This window comes from Vanacampus margaritifer, chromosome 2 (genome assembly GCF_051991255.1).
Source record: "Vanacampus margaritifer isolate UIUO_Vmar chromosome 2, RoL_Vmar_1.0, whole genome shotgun sequence".
In the NCBI taxonomy this organism is placed as follows: Eukaryota; Metazoa; Chordata; class Actinopteri; order Syngnathiformes; family Syngnathidae; genus Vanacampus; species Vanacampus margaritifer.
This window is the reverse complement of record NC_135433.1, coordinates 27875250-27893414: the sequence shown is the minus strand read 5'-3', so window position 1 is coordinate 27893414 and position 18165 is coordinate 27875250. Positions and strand designations below refer to the sequence as shown.

The 18165-nt window shown below is 42.1% G+C and overlaps 1 protein-coding gene across 1 annotated transcript; it reads left to right on the top strand.

Moving 5' to 3' along the window:
- The first annotated feature begins 10882 nt into the window (after window positions 1–10882).
- On the top strand, window positions 10883–17807 carry cbx4 (chromobox homolog 4 (Pc class homolog, Drosophila)). Its single transcript, XM_077559115.1, has 5 exons — window positions 10883–11263; window positions 11375–11418; window positions 11882–11947; window positions 14010–14076; window positions 15140–17807. The coding sequence occupies exons 1-5, from the start codon at window positions 11195–11197 to the stop codon at window positions 16589–16591; spliced, it is 1698 nt and encodes a 565-aa protein (XP_077415241.1). The 5' UTR covers window positions 10883–11194; the 3' UTR covers window positions 16592–17807.
- The last annotated feature ends 358 nt before the right edge of the window (window positions 17808–18165 follow it).

Sequence of the window (18165 nt, the reverse complement as noted above, 5' to 3'; positions counted from 1 at the left end):
GCTAGCTAGCAGTACCTTCAACAATTTTGATCAAATTTTGACATTGACTGCTCAGCTTATCCCTGCACACCTACGGATGCGTAATCAGGTCACAATTTTCCTCTTCATTGAATCTTATGCGGGGGAAACACAGTTATGAAATGTGAGAACGCACTCAGCAACTCTGGACCACGACCAACTGGATGCAAACGGCACGAGGAGACACTATGAAGCTAGTTCATGTTTACATACTAGGTATGAAGAAAGTGATTTTGTTTCAAGTACTTGACAAGTTTGCTTGACACAGTGCACTAACTTGACAATATTGTTATTTATCTCTTTATTTTGTATTGTTTTCAACTTTAGCGAAGCTCTGCTTTTACCTATAGCAAATGTCAAGTGACAAAATATGACTGCAATTTTAGATCTCGCTTTGTAAACGGAAAGTGTGCAAAATTACATTTTTTTTTAAATGTAGTGTTGCCTTGATTAATTTTTTTATTTTTATTTTTATTTTTATTTTTATTTTTATTTTTATTTTTATTTTTATTTTTATTTTTATTTTTATTTTTATTTTTATTTTTATTTTTATTTTTATTTTACTTTGCTAATTTTCTTCCTTATTGGTCAAACCAGTCCAAAAAGGTTGATTTTTTTTAAAATATTTTTTTTTGTTATAAAAACCGAGACCATGAACATTAGATATTGTCGCTAATAAAATTCAAGTTCCCTCGTCTGGGCTGCGTTCAGTGCACTGCTTCACTCTGACAGTTTAGAAATGTGTTCAGAAATTAATGTGAGAAGAGTGCACTCTGCCTCACAAGGACGATGAAATGTCTGTTTAGCAGCTACGTTAAAGTTTTTAGGTTTTAGTTTAAAATGGCTATTTTTTCTTCTTTTTTACAGCATCAGTAAATGTTACATTTATGAAGTGTAACAAGTGTTTTGAAGGGTGGAAGTCGTATGTGTGTGGCGTAAATCCGCCCCCAGGAAATCAAAACACCGCGGAAATGTACCTATTGCGGAGGATTTTGAAAAATACGACCCGCAAAAAGAGAGGGAACACTGTACTTCAACGCAACGGCCAAATGTTAGCATTACGGCGCCAAACGGGCAATTTAACGGACTCATAAGTCAAGGTACCACTCTACTATATTTTGAATCCACATGCTGTGTTTTTATTGCCTCACTACCCTGTGTTACCATAATGTATTGTGTTTTGTTCACATGCTTTGGTGAACTCTATTCTATTTGTTATTCACTTCAGAATCGTGAATGTATCGACATGCATCATTGCCGGGCTCCTTTCTGCACTTCCTGCTTAGCACAAAATGCCGAATGCGCTACGGATGTGGAAGAGGAAGACAGAAATAAAACGGTTATCCATCCCGTGGCTTACATGTAAATTAAAATGCAATTAGAAAGAGGCAAATAGGCTGCTCCCGGGAGATTGCCGAGGGGTGCGGAAAAGGGGAGGAAAGGGCTCTCAGGATAAGGGCCCGTGTCACTCATCATTAGTGTGGCATTAGACGAAAAGGGAGCTAAATCTGAACACAAGCTCACGGCCACATTTTTTTTAAATGATAAAAACAACACATCCAGACGGGAATCTTTTACTACCTCACAGACAAAAATGATCGTCTATTTATGCCTGATTTTTGGGGGGCTATTGTTTTCTGCGACATTCCATTGTGTGCTTCCTCTTGCACGAGCTCGCTATTGTCGTCAGTGAATACACAACGCCAACAGCAGCAGCGCATCCATCAAACCTCCATGTTTGTCCTCCTCGATTCAATACAGTATTGACAAGTGTCCATTCTGACAGAATTCCATCGCGCCATCCCTGACGGCTACCCGCTGCCCCCCCCCCCCCCATCTCCCTTGAAGTCTGGTGTCCCCCACTTCCCTCTGCACCCTCCCCCTGCTCTGGCTCCAAGGGATCAATGGGTGTATAAACGTATGGTGGATGAACCCCACACGACGGCAGCCTTGCAGGCAGAGGGTGGGGGGGTGGGGGGGTTGCGGAGGGGGGCCAAGGGAGCCCGCCCTGGCGGAGGAGCGCCCCTCAATGCAGACCTGTCGCCTCGCTGCAACAATGGTTGTGACAATGACACTGGAGGTGGAATATCCGCCAACACCCCATCTTTGTGGCAGGGGCGGTCTTACCAAGCAAACACAAGATATTGCCTGGGGGGGCCCCAAAAGTCTCAGAAACATCCATAAAACGTCGACATGCTCCCTCTTGATTCTCATTTGGCTCATTCACAGTAAAATGCACATCAGTGACTGTAAAAATAGTGAATTGTTGCATGAAGGTGAATGGAGGGAAAAACTATTCCTTCTTCCACAGTCAATATTTGAGTTAAAAAAACAACAACTAGTCAACCAGGCTCACAGAATGTTAGCGAATCCTTCTCATCGTCTATCTCGCTATTAATTAAACAAACAACCTAAGAAAAACGAGGTGCTGATCAAATTGTCATCTGATAGTTTACTATTAAAATGTGCTTTTATAGGTTTTACGACGTGTACTGTATTTACTTTGTAGAACTGTTTAATCCAAATGTCTAGTTCATATTTGACTACCCCCTCAAAACAACTTTTTAAATTACCCTGATGATGGTCCAAACCATCTCATTGCATCTTTTGTCGTCTGTTGTGTTAAAATGTTTGTACTTTGGGTATATTATAAGTTATACTTATTATACTTATGGGTGTATTGATGCAACTAAAGCTTTTGATTGAGTTAACTATGAAAAACAGTTTTTGAAATTGCTAAGTCGAGGTGTCCCTAAATTTTCGGTAAGAATTTTAGTGTTTTGGTATGCCAATCAGGAATTCCAGGTGAAATGGGATAATGATACATCTGCTCCCTTCTATGTTAGTAACAGAGTAAGACAAGGAGAAATACGTTCTCCCATCTTATTTAATGCCTATATGGATGATCTATCAATTCAGTTGAATGGGTCTAATACAGGCAGTGGTGGAGCCAGACTTTTATAAATGGGGGGGGGGGGGGTCATGGAGGGGCCAAGGATACTTAGGATGCGTATCCAACAACTAACAACAATTAATTTCAAACGGCGTCTCTAAATGTTGAAATATATTTAAGTGCATATTTTAGCACATGTAAGCGGTTCAGGAAATGCATGGATAGATTATAGCACACAGGAGAGTTTTGTCCATAATGTGCTGGACAAAATGTACAATATTCCAAAAATAAACAATTAAAAATGTTTAACATGAATTAAATTTGAAATTTGTTTGAAATTTGAAATTTGTTTCGTTTAAGGAACAAGTCATATTTTCTTGTTTAATTTTCCACACACCCTATGAAAAAAAATGTTACTCCTAGCACTTTATTTACAACCACATAATGTTACTAATGTTATTATTTAATAAAAAAATGTATTCAATCTTGCTATTAAACCCCCCACTTCTAGACTAAAAACGTTAGGGCATACTGTATATACTAAGTGAGTACTTAAGTGCTAAACTGTCATCTTCAAGCTGTTTTGTGTGTGCTGTTTAAATCTCTTATTTTGAAATCTATGCTTTTAATTTGGAAGGCCGCTCCGTACTTCTGTTTCCTGTTTCACGTCTTCTTTCGTCATTCAGCTCATGCATTTATTTTTAGCTTGTGCAAAACAACTTTAACTTATTGATGTCCGTTCAAAACAATCTATCTGAGTATAAAAGTTAAATATTTTAAACAGTCACTCACATCTCACGGGGAAACCAACATGACATTACCAAAAATGTGTCATCTTGATGCACTGATCTGAAATGTCTTGATTGGACTCCGGAGATTCTTCTTCTCCGGACTCCTATTGAGGTGGATTACATCATATTGTGGTACATAGCACCACCTACTGTGCAGGAGGGGCATAGCAATTAGTAGGCATGTGATTGTAAAAAATGGGAGGCTGCACTGGCAAGACGTGCGCCAGTGCCGTGTTATGTCAATCATTTGGCGCCTGCGGGGTCCAATCTCATTTGAGCAAGGGCACGTGCCACCCCGGCCTCCCCTCTGGCTCCGCCAGTGAATACAGGGTGTATTGTGGGCAATACAATGGTAAATCACTTCATGTATGCTGATGATCTGGTACTTTTTAGCCCATATCGTGCTGGGCTGCAACAGATGTTGACGATGTGCTCCCACTACAGCATAAATCATGATATTATATGTAATGCTAAAAAGAGTCATGTAATGATGGTTAAAAGTACTGGGGATAAGAAATGTAATTTTCCGACATTCTATTTATCGAACAGCCCCCTTGAGGTATATATCAGTCATATCATATCTGAGGAGTGGATGGATGACAAAGATATCTGTCGCCAGCGCTGTAAAATATCCTTACAAGCTAATTTGCGGATTAGAAAGTTCTATGTGCTCTGATTCTGTTAAGTGCACATTGTTCAGAATTTATATCACGCCACTCTATACTGCTCACCTGTGGACTACAAGAAGTCATGTTTACATAGGCTTAAAGTTGCCTACAATGATGCTATTGAGACTCCTCCTTCGAGTTCCTCGCATAGTGCCAGTCAACTGTTTGTGGCAAAACGAGTGCCAACATTGGATGCACTGTTAAAGCAGTTGATTTTTAGTTGTATTTGTCGACTAGACAGGTCAGAGAATTACATAATAGAAGCCTTGGTCAGCCCAATGAAAAGCTGTTATAGATTTACCTCTGAAGTCAGATTGCATTGGTGCACTACTTTGTGTAAATTTGAACCTGTATAGTTTAGTATATTTTTCATCTTTGTTGTCCTTTTTCTGTGAATGTTTTTTATTTGTATTTTGTATGGACCTGTGTTTAAAATAAAGAATGACTTGACTTTGGGATACAATGTATGCAAGTGAAGCAACTTTGCAGCATGCAAAGCATTTACCCTCTGGGAATACAAAGTTCATCCTGATCTTGATCCTGAAAACAAAGCTTGTTTTCGTATTGTGAGGAAAATGAAGCAGAGTGGAATGTAGAAGAGGAGAAGGCCGGAGGAAAAACCTTTTCATCAAAACTACTGATTGCTTCAACCTTTTTCATGATGACACAACTGACAAAAGCTAGAAACAGATGCTTTTGCCGGTAGCAGTTTTGCTGCTGTCATTGTCAGCCAAAGATGCAAAAAAGATGAGGAAGGTGACAAAGAAGTGAGTTTTAAAGCAGCTGAAATAGTAAACTTCATATATATATGAAATATTGACTTAAGAGATCAAGACACACACCCGACCCAAATGATTCGTGATGATACACCCGACTTGGCCATCATTGGCTTCAGGTGATTACACTACATCGTTTGGCCTATCTGTGCTGCAGGGAATTTGGCGCTTCTCAGTAGTCGACTTGTGGCTGTTGTGATGGTACGTCGTGTGATTTCTTTATTATTGTAATCCCTTCATACTATGGGGGGGTAATGACATTTTATTTTTCAATAAGGAATAATTTGATGAATGTGCAGAGGAAACTGGTGGGGTTCAGTACCACTGCTCTACACCAGTGGAGGGGTTTTCTTTTCACACTTTTTACTTATTGATAAACTTTAATACTCTATTCAAAATCGTTGGGAAGGGCCACTCAATGAATTTAAATCTGCCAAGATTAATGGCCTCCTAATAGTGTTTATTTGCTAAAATGATGATAATTAAACGTATGTCGAGAACAAAATTGTGTGCTTGCACCTGAAGCAAGGATGCAGAGAAGCCCCCCCCCCCCCCTCTCTTACAGCTTCATTAGTGCACACATCAGATTTAAAGCTAATTAAGACGCTCGCTTGTGTTGAGGCTTTTTCACAAAGCATTTGCGGCTCTTGTATTTCATTCTGGCGTGTCTGCTTGTCCTTGCTGTTTGATAGTGTACTTTAATGACCGCCCGCTGAGCACCGCCAGGCTCTCCAGCCCTCTTAACATTTTTCTAATACCTCCACCCCCTCCCTCTCTACACTCCGTCCTTACATTCTGCCCCAATCAACTCTTTTCTTCCAGCGGAGGAACGAATCGGATGCTTCTCTCGGCCAATGCGGACATCTCTCATCATGGCCTCCTCCTCTTCTTTCTTTCTTTCTTTTATCCCCCACCACCCTGAACTTACTTTACCTCAACCCTTTTACGCACTCACTCAAACACACCCCTCCCCTTCCCATTCCCCCAAATATCTCCCTTCTCTCAGCTGGCACTCCTGGCACCGTGGGTGGCAGATGCCAAAGGAGGGAAGGTCTCCTGGCTTTCCTTGAGCCACCATTTCATTTTTAGGGAATGTGATTGAGCTCCAGTTCTGTGTGTGTGTGGGGGGGGGTGAGAATAGAAAGAAAGGAACGGGAAAAAGGTCGCAAGGTTGAAATATCTGTGTTTCCTGCAGAGAGCATTGCAGAGATCATGACATAACCTGACCCTGGTCCTCCCACACACACACACACACATACACACGCACGCACACACACACACGCGCACACAAATAAAACTTTCTAAGAATCACATGATTATTTTAGGCTTCACAATCCCCGCAGAAGTCACACTTTTTCCCAATTTTTCCTTAACACTTTGTATTACTCGGATCTTTCTACTATGTTGCATTACAACACAGACAACCTTGTGAAACCAAAGCAAGGCCATATCAAGATAAAATTTAAAAAAAAAGAGGGGGAAATAGACAGCCAGCCTGACCTTGTATGCCACAGATAAGTGTTGCTTTTTGACCTTGGTGTGTTGCAACAAGGTCCAAATAAACTTGCTACAAAAGAACAAGTTCTCAACATGGTCACGCTGTGAGAAAGCTTTTCTGTAGGATTACTGATGTGGAGGTCACTTTCACTGTGCTGGGATGAGATTAACAAAAGGGTTTGGGTGACATGGGATTGTGCAGATAATTCAATATTTATATGTCAACTTGTTTATACATCCCGATGAAGGTTGGCGGTTTGTTGTTTTTCACTCAAACTGCAACTTTGGCCAAGAAGGAAGATGGAAACTTGCAAAACTAAAGCGGGGATTCCACCTGATAATTAGACCAAGCAAGAGGCCAAATCGATAAAAAAAAAAAAAAGTCTTTACAGGACCAGAATTTGTTTTACAGTCATCCAGCTCGAGTCTAGATCTAAATTCAAAAGACAATGCATAAGGTCAACCTACATACAAGAGATTTCCGCCCAATCTGACACATTTGGAACTCCTGTGCAAGAAAGTCAAGATGGGCCAAAAGAAAGCCAAAAAGACTGCGACTGCTCTCGAAGTCGCCGTAAAACCAACATCAATATAACTGACATGCTGTGAATCGTTAACAACATTGCCACATTTGAATGAATTTCCTAGTAAATCAAACGAGGCTTGAAAATTATGAAAAATCAAGCCAACTCTCAAACTGTCGTTGAGTGCGCTCAACTCGCAACTGTCAATCAAATAGCATGTTTTCGACCTGGAAAAATGGATGCTACTTCTGTATCTTATGCCTATACACAAACTGTAACTAAATGTCTGCTTAAAGTCTATATGTTGGTTGGAATATCTCCCACCTGCCACAACAACGAGGCACTCTAAGGCAGACTCTTTGTAAAGAGGAAGACAAGGTATACTTTGCTCTTAAACCTTCATTCCGTGTTGTGCATGCACTCAACGCTGACAACAAGGCGCTCCAAAGTGGCCACACAAGTGGATTATATGAAGAGAATATGTATTTTTGAGGATAGCAACAAATGTGAACAAGGGCACTCAAAGTTCTTACATAGTGGAGGAGGAGGAACTCCAAAGTGCATCACTGGGCCCCATTTTGGCCACGCCCCAAAAAATCAGGAAAACTGAAATGGTGAAAAACAGTCTTCTTAGTCTTCCAAGTATCTTCCTCCTTTTTGATTTTTAAAACTCAGAATTTAATTTACAGAATCCTGAAGGTAGATTTTTTTTTGTATTAGTTCATATGTTTTGTATTTTATAATTGTGATTTTGTCAAATTTGACTCAATTTCCTAAGCTTCTTAGCTGTCAAAGATTTTTTTTAAACACTATAGTTTTGGCCATGAGAACAAAAGTTGTTGGAACAAAAATATGCCAATTGTATATATATATATATATATATATATATATATATATATATATATATATATATATATATATATATATAATGATGGTGGCGGAATTGATTCAGAATCGTTCATCATTTCAGACTCCCTTATCACTTTCAGGGTTCTAAGTGGAATTTTTAAGGTCTATGTCTGCTTTACAACCATGGTGGCCTTTTTAGGGAACTATCTAGTTCTGCTATATAAAAATCCCTAAATAGAGATAGGCTACATAACACTGACACATCTTTTTCAGACAGTCTGGTTTTGTAAAGTTATGATACCGTTTACACTTGACCTTACATAATAAATCTGTTTTTGTACATTCCTGGGTGTGTCCACTTCTCATAAAGTTCGATCGCTACAAACTCACACCTGCTCAAGAAAAAGGTCAACCTGTTATACTGATGGTGCAACACGTCATTGTAGGTTGATCGCAATTTAAAAAGTGAATGAATTTAATAATAACTGGGCGGACGCTTAATTAAAAATGACATATAGCCGCTGACTAACACCCAATCCAGTAGCACAGTGGCGTTAACCCACTTCTTCACGCTTTCAGTGTGAATTTTCTTAAATGTAAATATAATGTATTCACATTTAGGGAGGCTGTACGTTCAAAGCTGGAGTGTTTACCTCCGATTTAATTTCTCTGTGTCACTGTGTCTCTTTTTGCTGTTGCTAGGGAAGCAGGGCGTGTGCGCTCCGTGGCCGCGGCTGGAGGGCAACGCAGGAGGGGTGGGGGGGAAGGAAAAAAATGTAATTGGGCACAAATTCAACGTTTTAATCGAGCGATTTCGCTGCCAAAGGGATCCTAAGTCTCCCCTGTGTTGATTTCTGGTGCAAAAGTGAAGAATTACAGGGTGTGCGACGGTGTATTTGACCGCTTTCTGTGCATGACCATATATGGCAGGGCAGAGATAGATCGTGCCTGCGCGCAATAGGCTGCCCGCACGCCGCAGCTCGGCGTTACAGGCTTCGTTTTAACCCTTTTGATGCTGAATTATTTTTTCAAGCATAAATAACTCGTCCGTTATAGCTCGATTGTGTTTTTTTGTGGGGTGTTTTGGAACGGGAATCATCATTTAAGCACAGAGGTTGTGCATTTTTGGGCGCATTTTTTAATAAGGTCCGCAGTGACTTTCTTACTCAACCGCCCCCCCCCCCCCCTCCTTTCTTTTTGTTTGTTTTTTAAATGTTAGTGAACACAAGACTAAGAGTATCCTCTAGCCTACACATAGCCTATCCTGCACTTAAAATTGACACGGGAAATTTGCACATTTTTGGCTCATGAGAGGCGAAATTAATCATGGTGGTGTGAAACTTGAAGAGCTGAAGATTTACCGTCTTGCAACGTGTTACATTAACGGCAGTTGAGCCCAGAGGACATGGCACTGGTCTCACAATCTGTGTGTGCGTGTAGCCTACGTGTGTGAGAGAGAGTGTCTGCCTCAGAGTGTGTGTGTGTGACCTATATTTGCTCAGTGCAGTGAGCAAATCGAAATGTAAGCCTCCGTGCTGCATTACAGGGCATTGGGATTTTTTTTTTTTAAAGGTGAAACGAGTCTAATTATTTAAGCCAAAAAAAAAGTATAGTGAATCAATGCTGGCAAGGTCAGAGCTACAAGACGAACCGTTCCAGTGGGTTCAAAGTCTTGAGATAGCAAATCTACAAGGCAAACATGTGCATTTTGGGGGGGTGCATGAAAAGAAGAATTCCATACAGCTGCAATCTGGCAACACTGACAGAATATGAATAAAATGAGTCATTTTTAAGTACTCAACCTGGATGAAAGTAAGGGAGAACTTTCTCAATTGTCTCCTTTGTTGGTGCCATGACTTTGATGTTTCTATAATAACAATAATAATAATAAAATAAAATAAAAATAAAGTAGGCTACACCTTATTGGGTTGAGTTGGTAGTACAGGAATATTCACTGAAAAGGTTACATAAGAGTCTGAATATTACAATTGTGTCATAAAGTAGCATATTGAACAGAAATCGACTTGTCCCATAGCACATGAAAATCACCTCAAAAGCCACATTTTCATACATAGCATGCACAAGATAAGTCATGAGGGATGAAAACTGAATTGCACTGGAAGTTCACATAATTTATTCATTTACCCTTAAAAGTCTCCCTAGACTTTTTTTTTCGAGTTCATGCAAAACAATTTGAAACACAGCAGAATGTTTCGTCTCGTCATTGAACATATTTGTTGTTTCATTCTTATTTTGATTGTAATTTGTACTGGGTTCAGAATTCCTTTAATAAAAAATGTCAGTGCTTTGAAGAAAAAAAACGTATTCCACCTGCAGACTTCACCCTTTTCTACACTCGCCTCTCAAAAACTCCCTGCACGAATCCCTTGTAGGTCTTATTCGTTTTTAACGACACAAGGCACGGCATGAACGCGTCATCATTGGTTTACTTTAAATTCAGTCAGATGTCGCTTTGTAAAATTGTGCTCAAGCGCGTAGATACCCCCTGAAGTTCACCTTTTCTTTTTTGTTACAGTCATCCCTCAAAAACTCCCCCACCCGCGTTGGTCTGCGAGGTGTCCTATGATGTGTCATTTCTGATGCCCTTAAAAGTGCGATTGCAGTGTCATTTCTCCAAATAATGCATGTGAAATGTTGCCTGCTTGTGAACAGACCCCTCCTCTTTTTGTGGTAAACACTCGCACGCATTGCGAGTACATTATTCCGTCTCTACGTACATAAAGACATTACTGTAACCCCTCCTCCCTGACATGATATACACCAGTGGCGCATATGTGCCGTGACACTTAACGTAGTGATTTATTTGAATTCCCACACGTCCGCGAAGAAGAAGGGATGGAGCCCAACCAGGAGAGGTCTCCACCTCCCTTCCTGACGTCATGCGCCAAAGCCAGAGCTCTTGCACGACTGGATCAGTTCACTACGGCTCGGCTGTGACTGTCTCTCTGTGCACACTACCAGGACTGTGCGTGGAGTGTGCAAAGGAGGGACTTCGCGAGCTGGAGGGGAAATAACACTTTGGATTTGGATACACACTGGAAAACTACCAAGGCAGCGAGCGAACGCGACCAGCCTGCCTTGTCTGGCTTTTCCCCTTTCCTTGCATACATCGCTTTCGCTCCTCTCCCCCATCGCTTGAGGTTGGATTGCGGCGAGAATGGAGCTCCCTGCCGCCGGGGAGCACGTCTTTGCGGTGGAGGGCATCGAAAAGAAGCGAATTCGCAAGGTAAACTGCATGGCGCGTTTTTGCAAGGGGGGGAAAAAGGCGCATGTATTGCAATGGTGCGTTTAAAGCCTCCGGGGAAAATATTTTTTTCTATCTCTCTCTATCAACCAGGGGAAGATTGAGTACCTGGTCAAGTGGCGGGGGTGGTCTCCCAAGTAAGTCTTAATGTTGCATGTTCATACTCTGATGTGGATTATGCAAATTAGTGAGGGTATACATGGGCGCAGTGTGTGTATGCGGGCAAGTGTTTCATCCGTGGATGCCTTCACTAATTTATGCGAGGGGAAAAGGGAGGGTAGGAACAGCCATGTAATCCCGTTTTAATTATTTCTGCTCTGCCAACGAATTTGAGAGACAGTGCTGCTAAAATGGCCGACTGTATGTTGGCGCGCGAGACACCACACACACCAGATCTAATTTTCGTTTATTTCACCTTCTTCCTTCCTAACTAACTGTTTGCTGTCACACATGCTGGCTGTTATGCAGACTGAGTCACCGCGGTGCCCGTAATTATGCTTAAATTGCTGCATAAAATTAACATATGGTATTAACTCTAATGGTGTTGGGGTTTCGTTGGCCCGTCATCATATTGACAGTTATTTCGGCTCCTCCCTGCAGATACAACACATGGGAGCCAGAGGAAAACATCCTTGACCCGCGCCTTCTCGTTGCGTTTCAATACAGGTGAGACTCTTGCTGGACTTTTCAATGTGGAGGCCTCGTCTAACTCGGCCGTGACCTTATATGGGCACGGGGGAGGGGCCACACTCCAATCGCTTGGATACACACTCTTGACCTGCTGGTATCCTGGGAAAAGGGCCTGCGAGAGTTTCTTGAACGAGGATACATTAGATGGGGTTGGGAAACATTCATTCTACCATACATTATGTTACAACAAGATCATTTGTTTGAATTGAATTTCTTACAAGAGACACTATAATGGCTACAGTTATTCACTAGTCACTTTATTGGGTACAGTAGGCTTTTATAAATACGGTGGTGCCTTGGGATATGGGTAGAATTTGTATGTTTGTTTATTTGTTTCTCAAATCAACTTTTCCCATTGAAATGAATGGAAATGCCATTAATCCGTTCCAGCCTCCTCCCCCTTTTAATTAGGAATAATCACACTATAATCCATTTTGTACTATAGATTCTAAACAATTGAACAATTTGTGTGTCATGATTTCATGCTGCAAGCAAATTCAGTGTGTTGCTCCTTTTAGTGTGCCTGCCTTGGCTACCAGGAGACTGTATAATACTGTCATGCAAACGCAAATGAGGAATAGACTTCTTTCACTACTGTAAGCGACTCAGCTAGATGATGTAATGTTAGACACTCTCTCCATTATTTATGTTAAAAAGTGTGTTGCTTTTTAAACCGCAGCTATTGACGTTAACTGCTACAATTTTTGCTTTGTTTATTAGCATTCAGCTAAGCGGACTTCAAAGCTATAATGTTTAAATACACAACATATAATTTTTTTTTGTTGTATGTTTTGACAGTAACTTTCAGCTGAGAGTGGCAATAGACAGGCTGGAGCATCATTTTTGAGGAATATTTACGAATTAAACCTGACAAAGTGCCGCTTGTTGTGAAGTTAGTTGTCATCTGTCACCATGTCAAGGCATCACTGTATTGAAATATTGTCATAAAATGAGCGGGGAACGCAGGCGTTTCTGTCTGTTCTGTGAACTGGATGCACATGGTCTATAGTTTTGGGGCAAAATGCCCCCTAGTTGGAGGCCTGCATAATAATCACAAACGTTAGCCAGGCCTCGAAGTTAAACGATAATGAATACTTATGCGCACAAACATCATGTACAGGCTGCAGGACTCATAGACGCCCCCACCGCAAAAAAACAGAATTAGCATTTTAGAAGGGGCTAATTGACACGCATGCTTCTGCACTGTAGCGCTTGCAGCCTGCATGTGTGCGTCTGGCTCCGTCCTGATGGTCATGGAGTGCTGCCTGTGTGCAGTGTGCGCGGAATCCTCCCCGCTCCCAGAGGATGGGGGAGGGGATCCGACAAGGGAGCCTGTAATTGCCAAATCTTCTGTGAATAGGGGTCACATCGTTGGATTTTGCTTTTGGAACGCGCCCGGCTGTTTATTATGGCAGCCTTGATGTCTTGAACATCTGTAGACCCGAAGCATGCCTGGTGAGACCGGCGTTAGCCGGCCTTCATCCACCCCTGGTTATTTACGAGTCAGTGATTAGTCAAGGTTTATTCCTGTTAGTAATATTTCATCGTGGCCTTGCCATTACAACCGCATTATCCATTTTCTGTCCTCCCATTTTCTTTGAAAATCCCCGTTCTGCTTTTGCCTGACATACATCCTGCTAAACTATTAGCCTGTATCCATCCTTGGGGTTATTCATGTGTATTTATCCCATTTGACATGTACCTCATGACCCTAATTACAGTTGTGAGAGCGTATAGTGGAGAAGTGGCAGAAGGGAGGATGTTTGAAAGACAAGCAGAGAGTATCTTGGCTGTAGCCTTAATTGAATTTCGGCAGGATAATGAGAATACAGACCGGGATGATTACCATGGAGAGCTATGCAAATAAGGACCACAATGCTTTGCAGTGGGTCACGTGTTGGCTTTTCATAGCCAAATTCCACGTTTGACCTTGAATAGGTGGAGGAAAATGGATGACTATCACAAATGCCATTTCTTATTGGATATCAGTTTAATAAGAGGCGACATGAGAAGCTATAATTATCCTTTGTTTTCACAGGGAGAGGCAGGAGCAGCTGATGGGATATCGTAAACGGGGGCCCAAACCAAAACATCTTCTACTGCAGGTAATTTTCATCATGTCTCTCTATCAGAGAGGCCAGACAGGAGAGGGGTGGGGGGAGGGGAAATTCCTGTCAGGTGTTCTCGAGCTGCTGTTATTATGGCCGTTGTTATTTTTAGTTTTCTTTCAGACACAGACGGGAGGGGAGAGATGTTTTTGATCTGGCGTGTCCTCAGTTTATTTCTCAAGGTTACGCAAGTGTGAGCTTTTTGTATCCGATGTTAATTATTTTCTTATATTGTCTGGCCTTGTATGAGGCTTTTTAGGCCATGCTCAATTTAGAGCTAGTGAGTCAGCATGTTGTTGAATGTTTCAGCCCAGGACAAAATGGCTGAAACCAGTGCTGCCGTGCTTCAATTTGTCTCCTTTTCAGGGTTTAATGGACCTTGCTATGAAGCAAATTTCGACATATAGGAGAATTACTATGCGGCATTACTCCTTAGCTGGAGTCAGATGTGGTCAGGAATCAGAGATGAAGCGTGACATGTATGGTGGCACTTCTCTGACCTGAGGTCACAGCCAAAGGGTCTTGAGCGTTCCGCAGCAGTGCCCCTCTGAGGGCCTGAGGGGTCAGCCTGTGCTGGAGGAAGAAAGGGCTGAGATGGTGGGTGGGATAGATCCGGTATGGTGCACTCTTTCTATTTTACCGTGTGTGTTTCGACGTTTTAGCAGACTGTTTTATCTTAGCTAAAAACATGGAGTCTTCCATAGATGCAGTCTATTCATTTCCGCTATGGATTTTTATGGGGAATTGTGCAGAGGTCTTACATCACCATTCGATTTGTTGCTTTCTCAAGGCTGTAGTAACTCATGAAATTGCCCAAGGCCAAAACTGCTACAGCGGAAAAAAATAATATTGTGGAGCACTTTATTTGTTAGTGTCAAACAGTGTCGACCAAGTACTGTCTGCATACACCTACCCCTCAGCAAAGCTTTGTAGAAATATTGATTTTTGTTCAATCCCACTAGAAGTGGCCAAAACATTTCGATATAGTCATAAAGACATGAATTCCTCTACTTTTTCCACTTTTACATAGGAGACTAAAGTATCTGATCTATTCCTTTAGGTTCCCTCATTTGCCCGGAGATCAAGTGTGCCTGCAGGCTTCGAGGACTCCTCTCCAGACGTAGAAGACAGCCCCAAGTCCGATGCCGTCCCGGTCCAGCGTTGCCAGCCTCAGCAGTACCAGCTCAACAGCAAGAAGCACCATCAATACCAGCCCAGCAACCAGGAGCTTCCTGTTGACCAGCTTGCCAACAGCAAGAAGAAGTACATCTACCAGCTCAACAGCAAGAAGCACCACCACTACCAGCCTGACCCCAATATGTACGACGCTCAGGCTTCAAAGCTGAAGAAGGTGGTCAAAGTTCAGGAAGCAGCCAGTAAAGCTGCCAACCCCGGCTGGAATCTGCCTCTGGCGCTGCAGCAGAAATGGGTTCGTGACAAAGACACAGGCTGCTTGAGTAAAGTCAAAGAGATGGCAGTGGAGGTAAGAAAAGCTGCTCCCAAAGACGCGGAAAGTGAACAAGCTCTGAAGCCGAATCCAAAGGACGCGACCCTGCCGAGCTCCGTTAGCAGCAAAATGAAGATCATCAAGAACAAAAACAAGAACGGACGTATTGTTATTGTCATGAGCAAGTACATGGACAGTAATAAGGTTCACGGAGCAAAAGGCAAACACGGGGAATCGTCAAGCGGGGAGAAAACCCAAAGTGGCCAACCGTCGGAAAACAGAACCAAAATGGTGGAGAACGGTATTCCCAAAGAGATCTGCAGCAGCAGTTCCGTCCCCGCCGCAGACCACCCGCAAAAGTGCTCCCCGAAGGACAGACATTTCTTCAAGCCTTCGCCGAGCACGGCCGAGGAATACAACACCGAGGTTGCTCGGGGTCAGGCGGACTTGCCCGATGATCTACCGCTCCAGCTGACCGCCAGCTCACCCCCGACGTCTTGGCCAGCTGACGGCAACGTCCCCACGTCTACAATTATGGACCACATCCGGATTCCATCCTACCCCAGCAGCCGGAAGAGAAAACTCTCCGAGCCTGTGGATGAGCGCCGCCTTTCCAAGACTTTGTTGGCTTCCAGAAGCCTCAGCGTTTCCAGCACTGCGCTCAGTCCGCCTCAGGACAAACCCATGGACCTGCACTGCACCGGACGAATCGCAACATATGCATGTGATGCGATGGACTATGGCGGCCAGGAGGAGCCCATGGATCTGAGTTGCCCAAAGATTAAGCGGCAGACTGAGGCAGAAATCCTACCTGATCATGCACCCCGACCCAAGACACAACCTGAACTTGAACCCCGACCTGAATTTGCTCCCCAACTTGAACCCCAAACTCAACCTGCTCCCCAACCTGAACCCCCACCCACTCCCACAGCAAGCGAGGACACGCAGAAGAAGACGAAAGCGGCGCTTGCTAAAAGAATTTCTCCTTTTATGGGAAATATCATCATCACTGATGTCACAACAAACAGTCTGACTGTAACCTTCAAGGAGTACGTTTCTTTCTAAGGAAGCGGCTGGCTGACTGATTCTGTCCATATGTGCATACTGTAAAAACACGGAGATTTTGTACATATGCAAAGTTATAATTTATCATTCAAATTTAGTATGTTTCATACAATGTTTTATACTGTAACTCTGTAACGTAGCCAAGCAAGTGCCCTCGAGGATTTGAGTGAATACATTAAACGGGATGTATTGCACTTAAAAATAAAAAAAGAGAGAGAGAGTGAGTACAGTATATGCTGTTGTTTGATACCTGTACCAAACTTGTAATCTCAGATGTATGAAGGTTTATACGTATTTTGTATCAATTAGATGGATTATTCGAGGCTTGGTGCGCGTTAGAGAGGAACTTGTTGAGTCGATAGGGATCAAAGATCAAATTGAAAGCACTTAATTACTTTTTTCTCCACCAGTCAATTCTCCTCATTTGCCTTCATTATTAGGGGACACATTTCTGTTCTCGTTTAAGTCATTTTCACATATTTTGACTCGATTCAGTGATATAATCAATTAATCATTACGAATTTGGTTGTGTGGAAATTGATTTATTGTATCTTGAAGCGACTAATTGATCATTGATCCGTTCTTGTTCAACACCCTCGACCATCTTGTGATGGAAATGTGACGTGGACGTACGCAAATTCAGGCAGGTACTGCGCCGTCGAAGAGTGTCATGTGACCACCAAATATGAAACACTTCATTAGCAATGTTCATCTCAGTTCTTTGTCCGAGCTAATGAATATTTTGTGATCTGTGACTGCTGTTTGTTAGAGGGTTGTTAATTACCCAGGAAATGTGACTCGTCAAGCTTTGGCATACGCAGTTGAGCACAATCTAAAGTGAGCGCTAGCTGTTTTCTTTATGCTGCTTAGAATGCAAATGTTGAATCTGTTGGATGTACAGGGGGAATCAACTTCTTTACCCACACTGAATGCAAAACCAGTATAAGAATGCTAAAATCCTACAAGAATGAACCGGAAGCGAGCATATTTATTGAATTTGTCGTGGAATAAGCTGCAAGTGATCATTTAACAAATGTTTCAATGTGACCGGTTGCTAATTTGGATTCTCGTTTGTCTTTTTTTGTTTTGTTTTGCTTTAATTTGTTGAGCCTTTCTTGCACTTGGTTACAAGGATTGTCATATGGTTGGTGAGGGAGTCTGTTGGCTTAATGCTGTTGGCACACTTTCACAATAAAGAAAGCAAAGTTCCTAGTGACGCTTGGGTCGTTATTTCTTAACATGCTATTTAAAGTCCCTCTAAAGTGGACATAAATATGTCTTGCAAATTTGACACACTTCTGAGAAGATTGCCATTCACAGCCCTGCCAAATTTGAAAGATTTTTTTTTTTATTCTACTATTGTATTATAAGTTCAGCCTTCAAAGTCGTCCTGCATAGAAAAACAGACGCTACTTTGTCTAGTTACTTTTGCTACAAGTTTGAGGCACAAAAATATAGCAGCTTAAAACCACTGCTGGTTAGAATATGTCTTACTGGGTTGTTGTGGGAATTTCAGTGCCCCCAAGAGAGGCGCTAGCTATATCAGCTAGTACTAAACATGACCTAACTTCCAA

Excerpts from the sequence above, each read along its gene's own strand:
- cbx4 (XM_077559115.1), top strand. The coding sequence starts at position 11,195 with ATGGAGCTCCCTGCCGCCGGGGAGCACGTCTTTGCGGTGGAGGGCATC. Across the intron at positions 11,264-11,374 it reads AAAAGAAGCGAATTCGCAAG|GGGAAGATTGAGTACCTGGT; the intron begins GTAAACTGCATG and ends TCTATCAACCAG. Across the intron at positions 14,077-15,139 it reads CAAAACATCTTCTACTGCAG|GTTCCCTCATTTGCCCGGAG; the intron begins GTAATTTTCATC and ends CTATTCCTTTAG.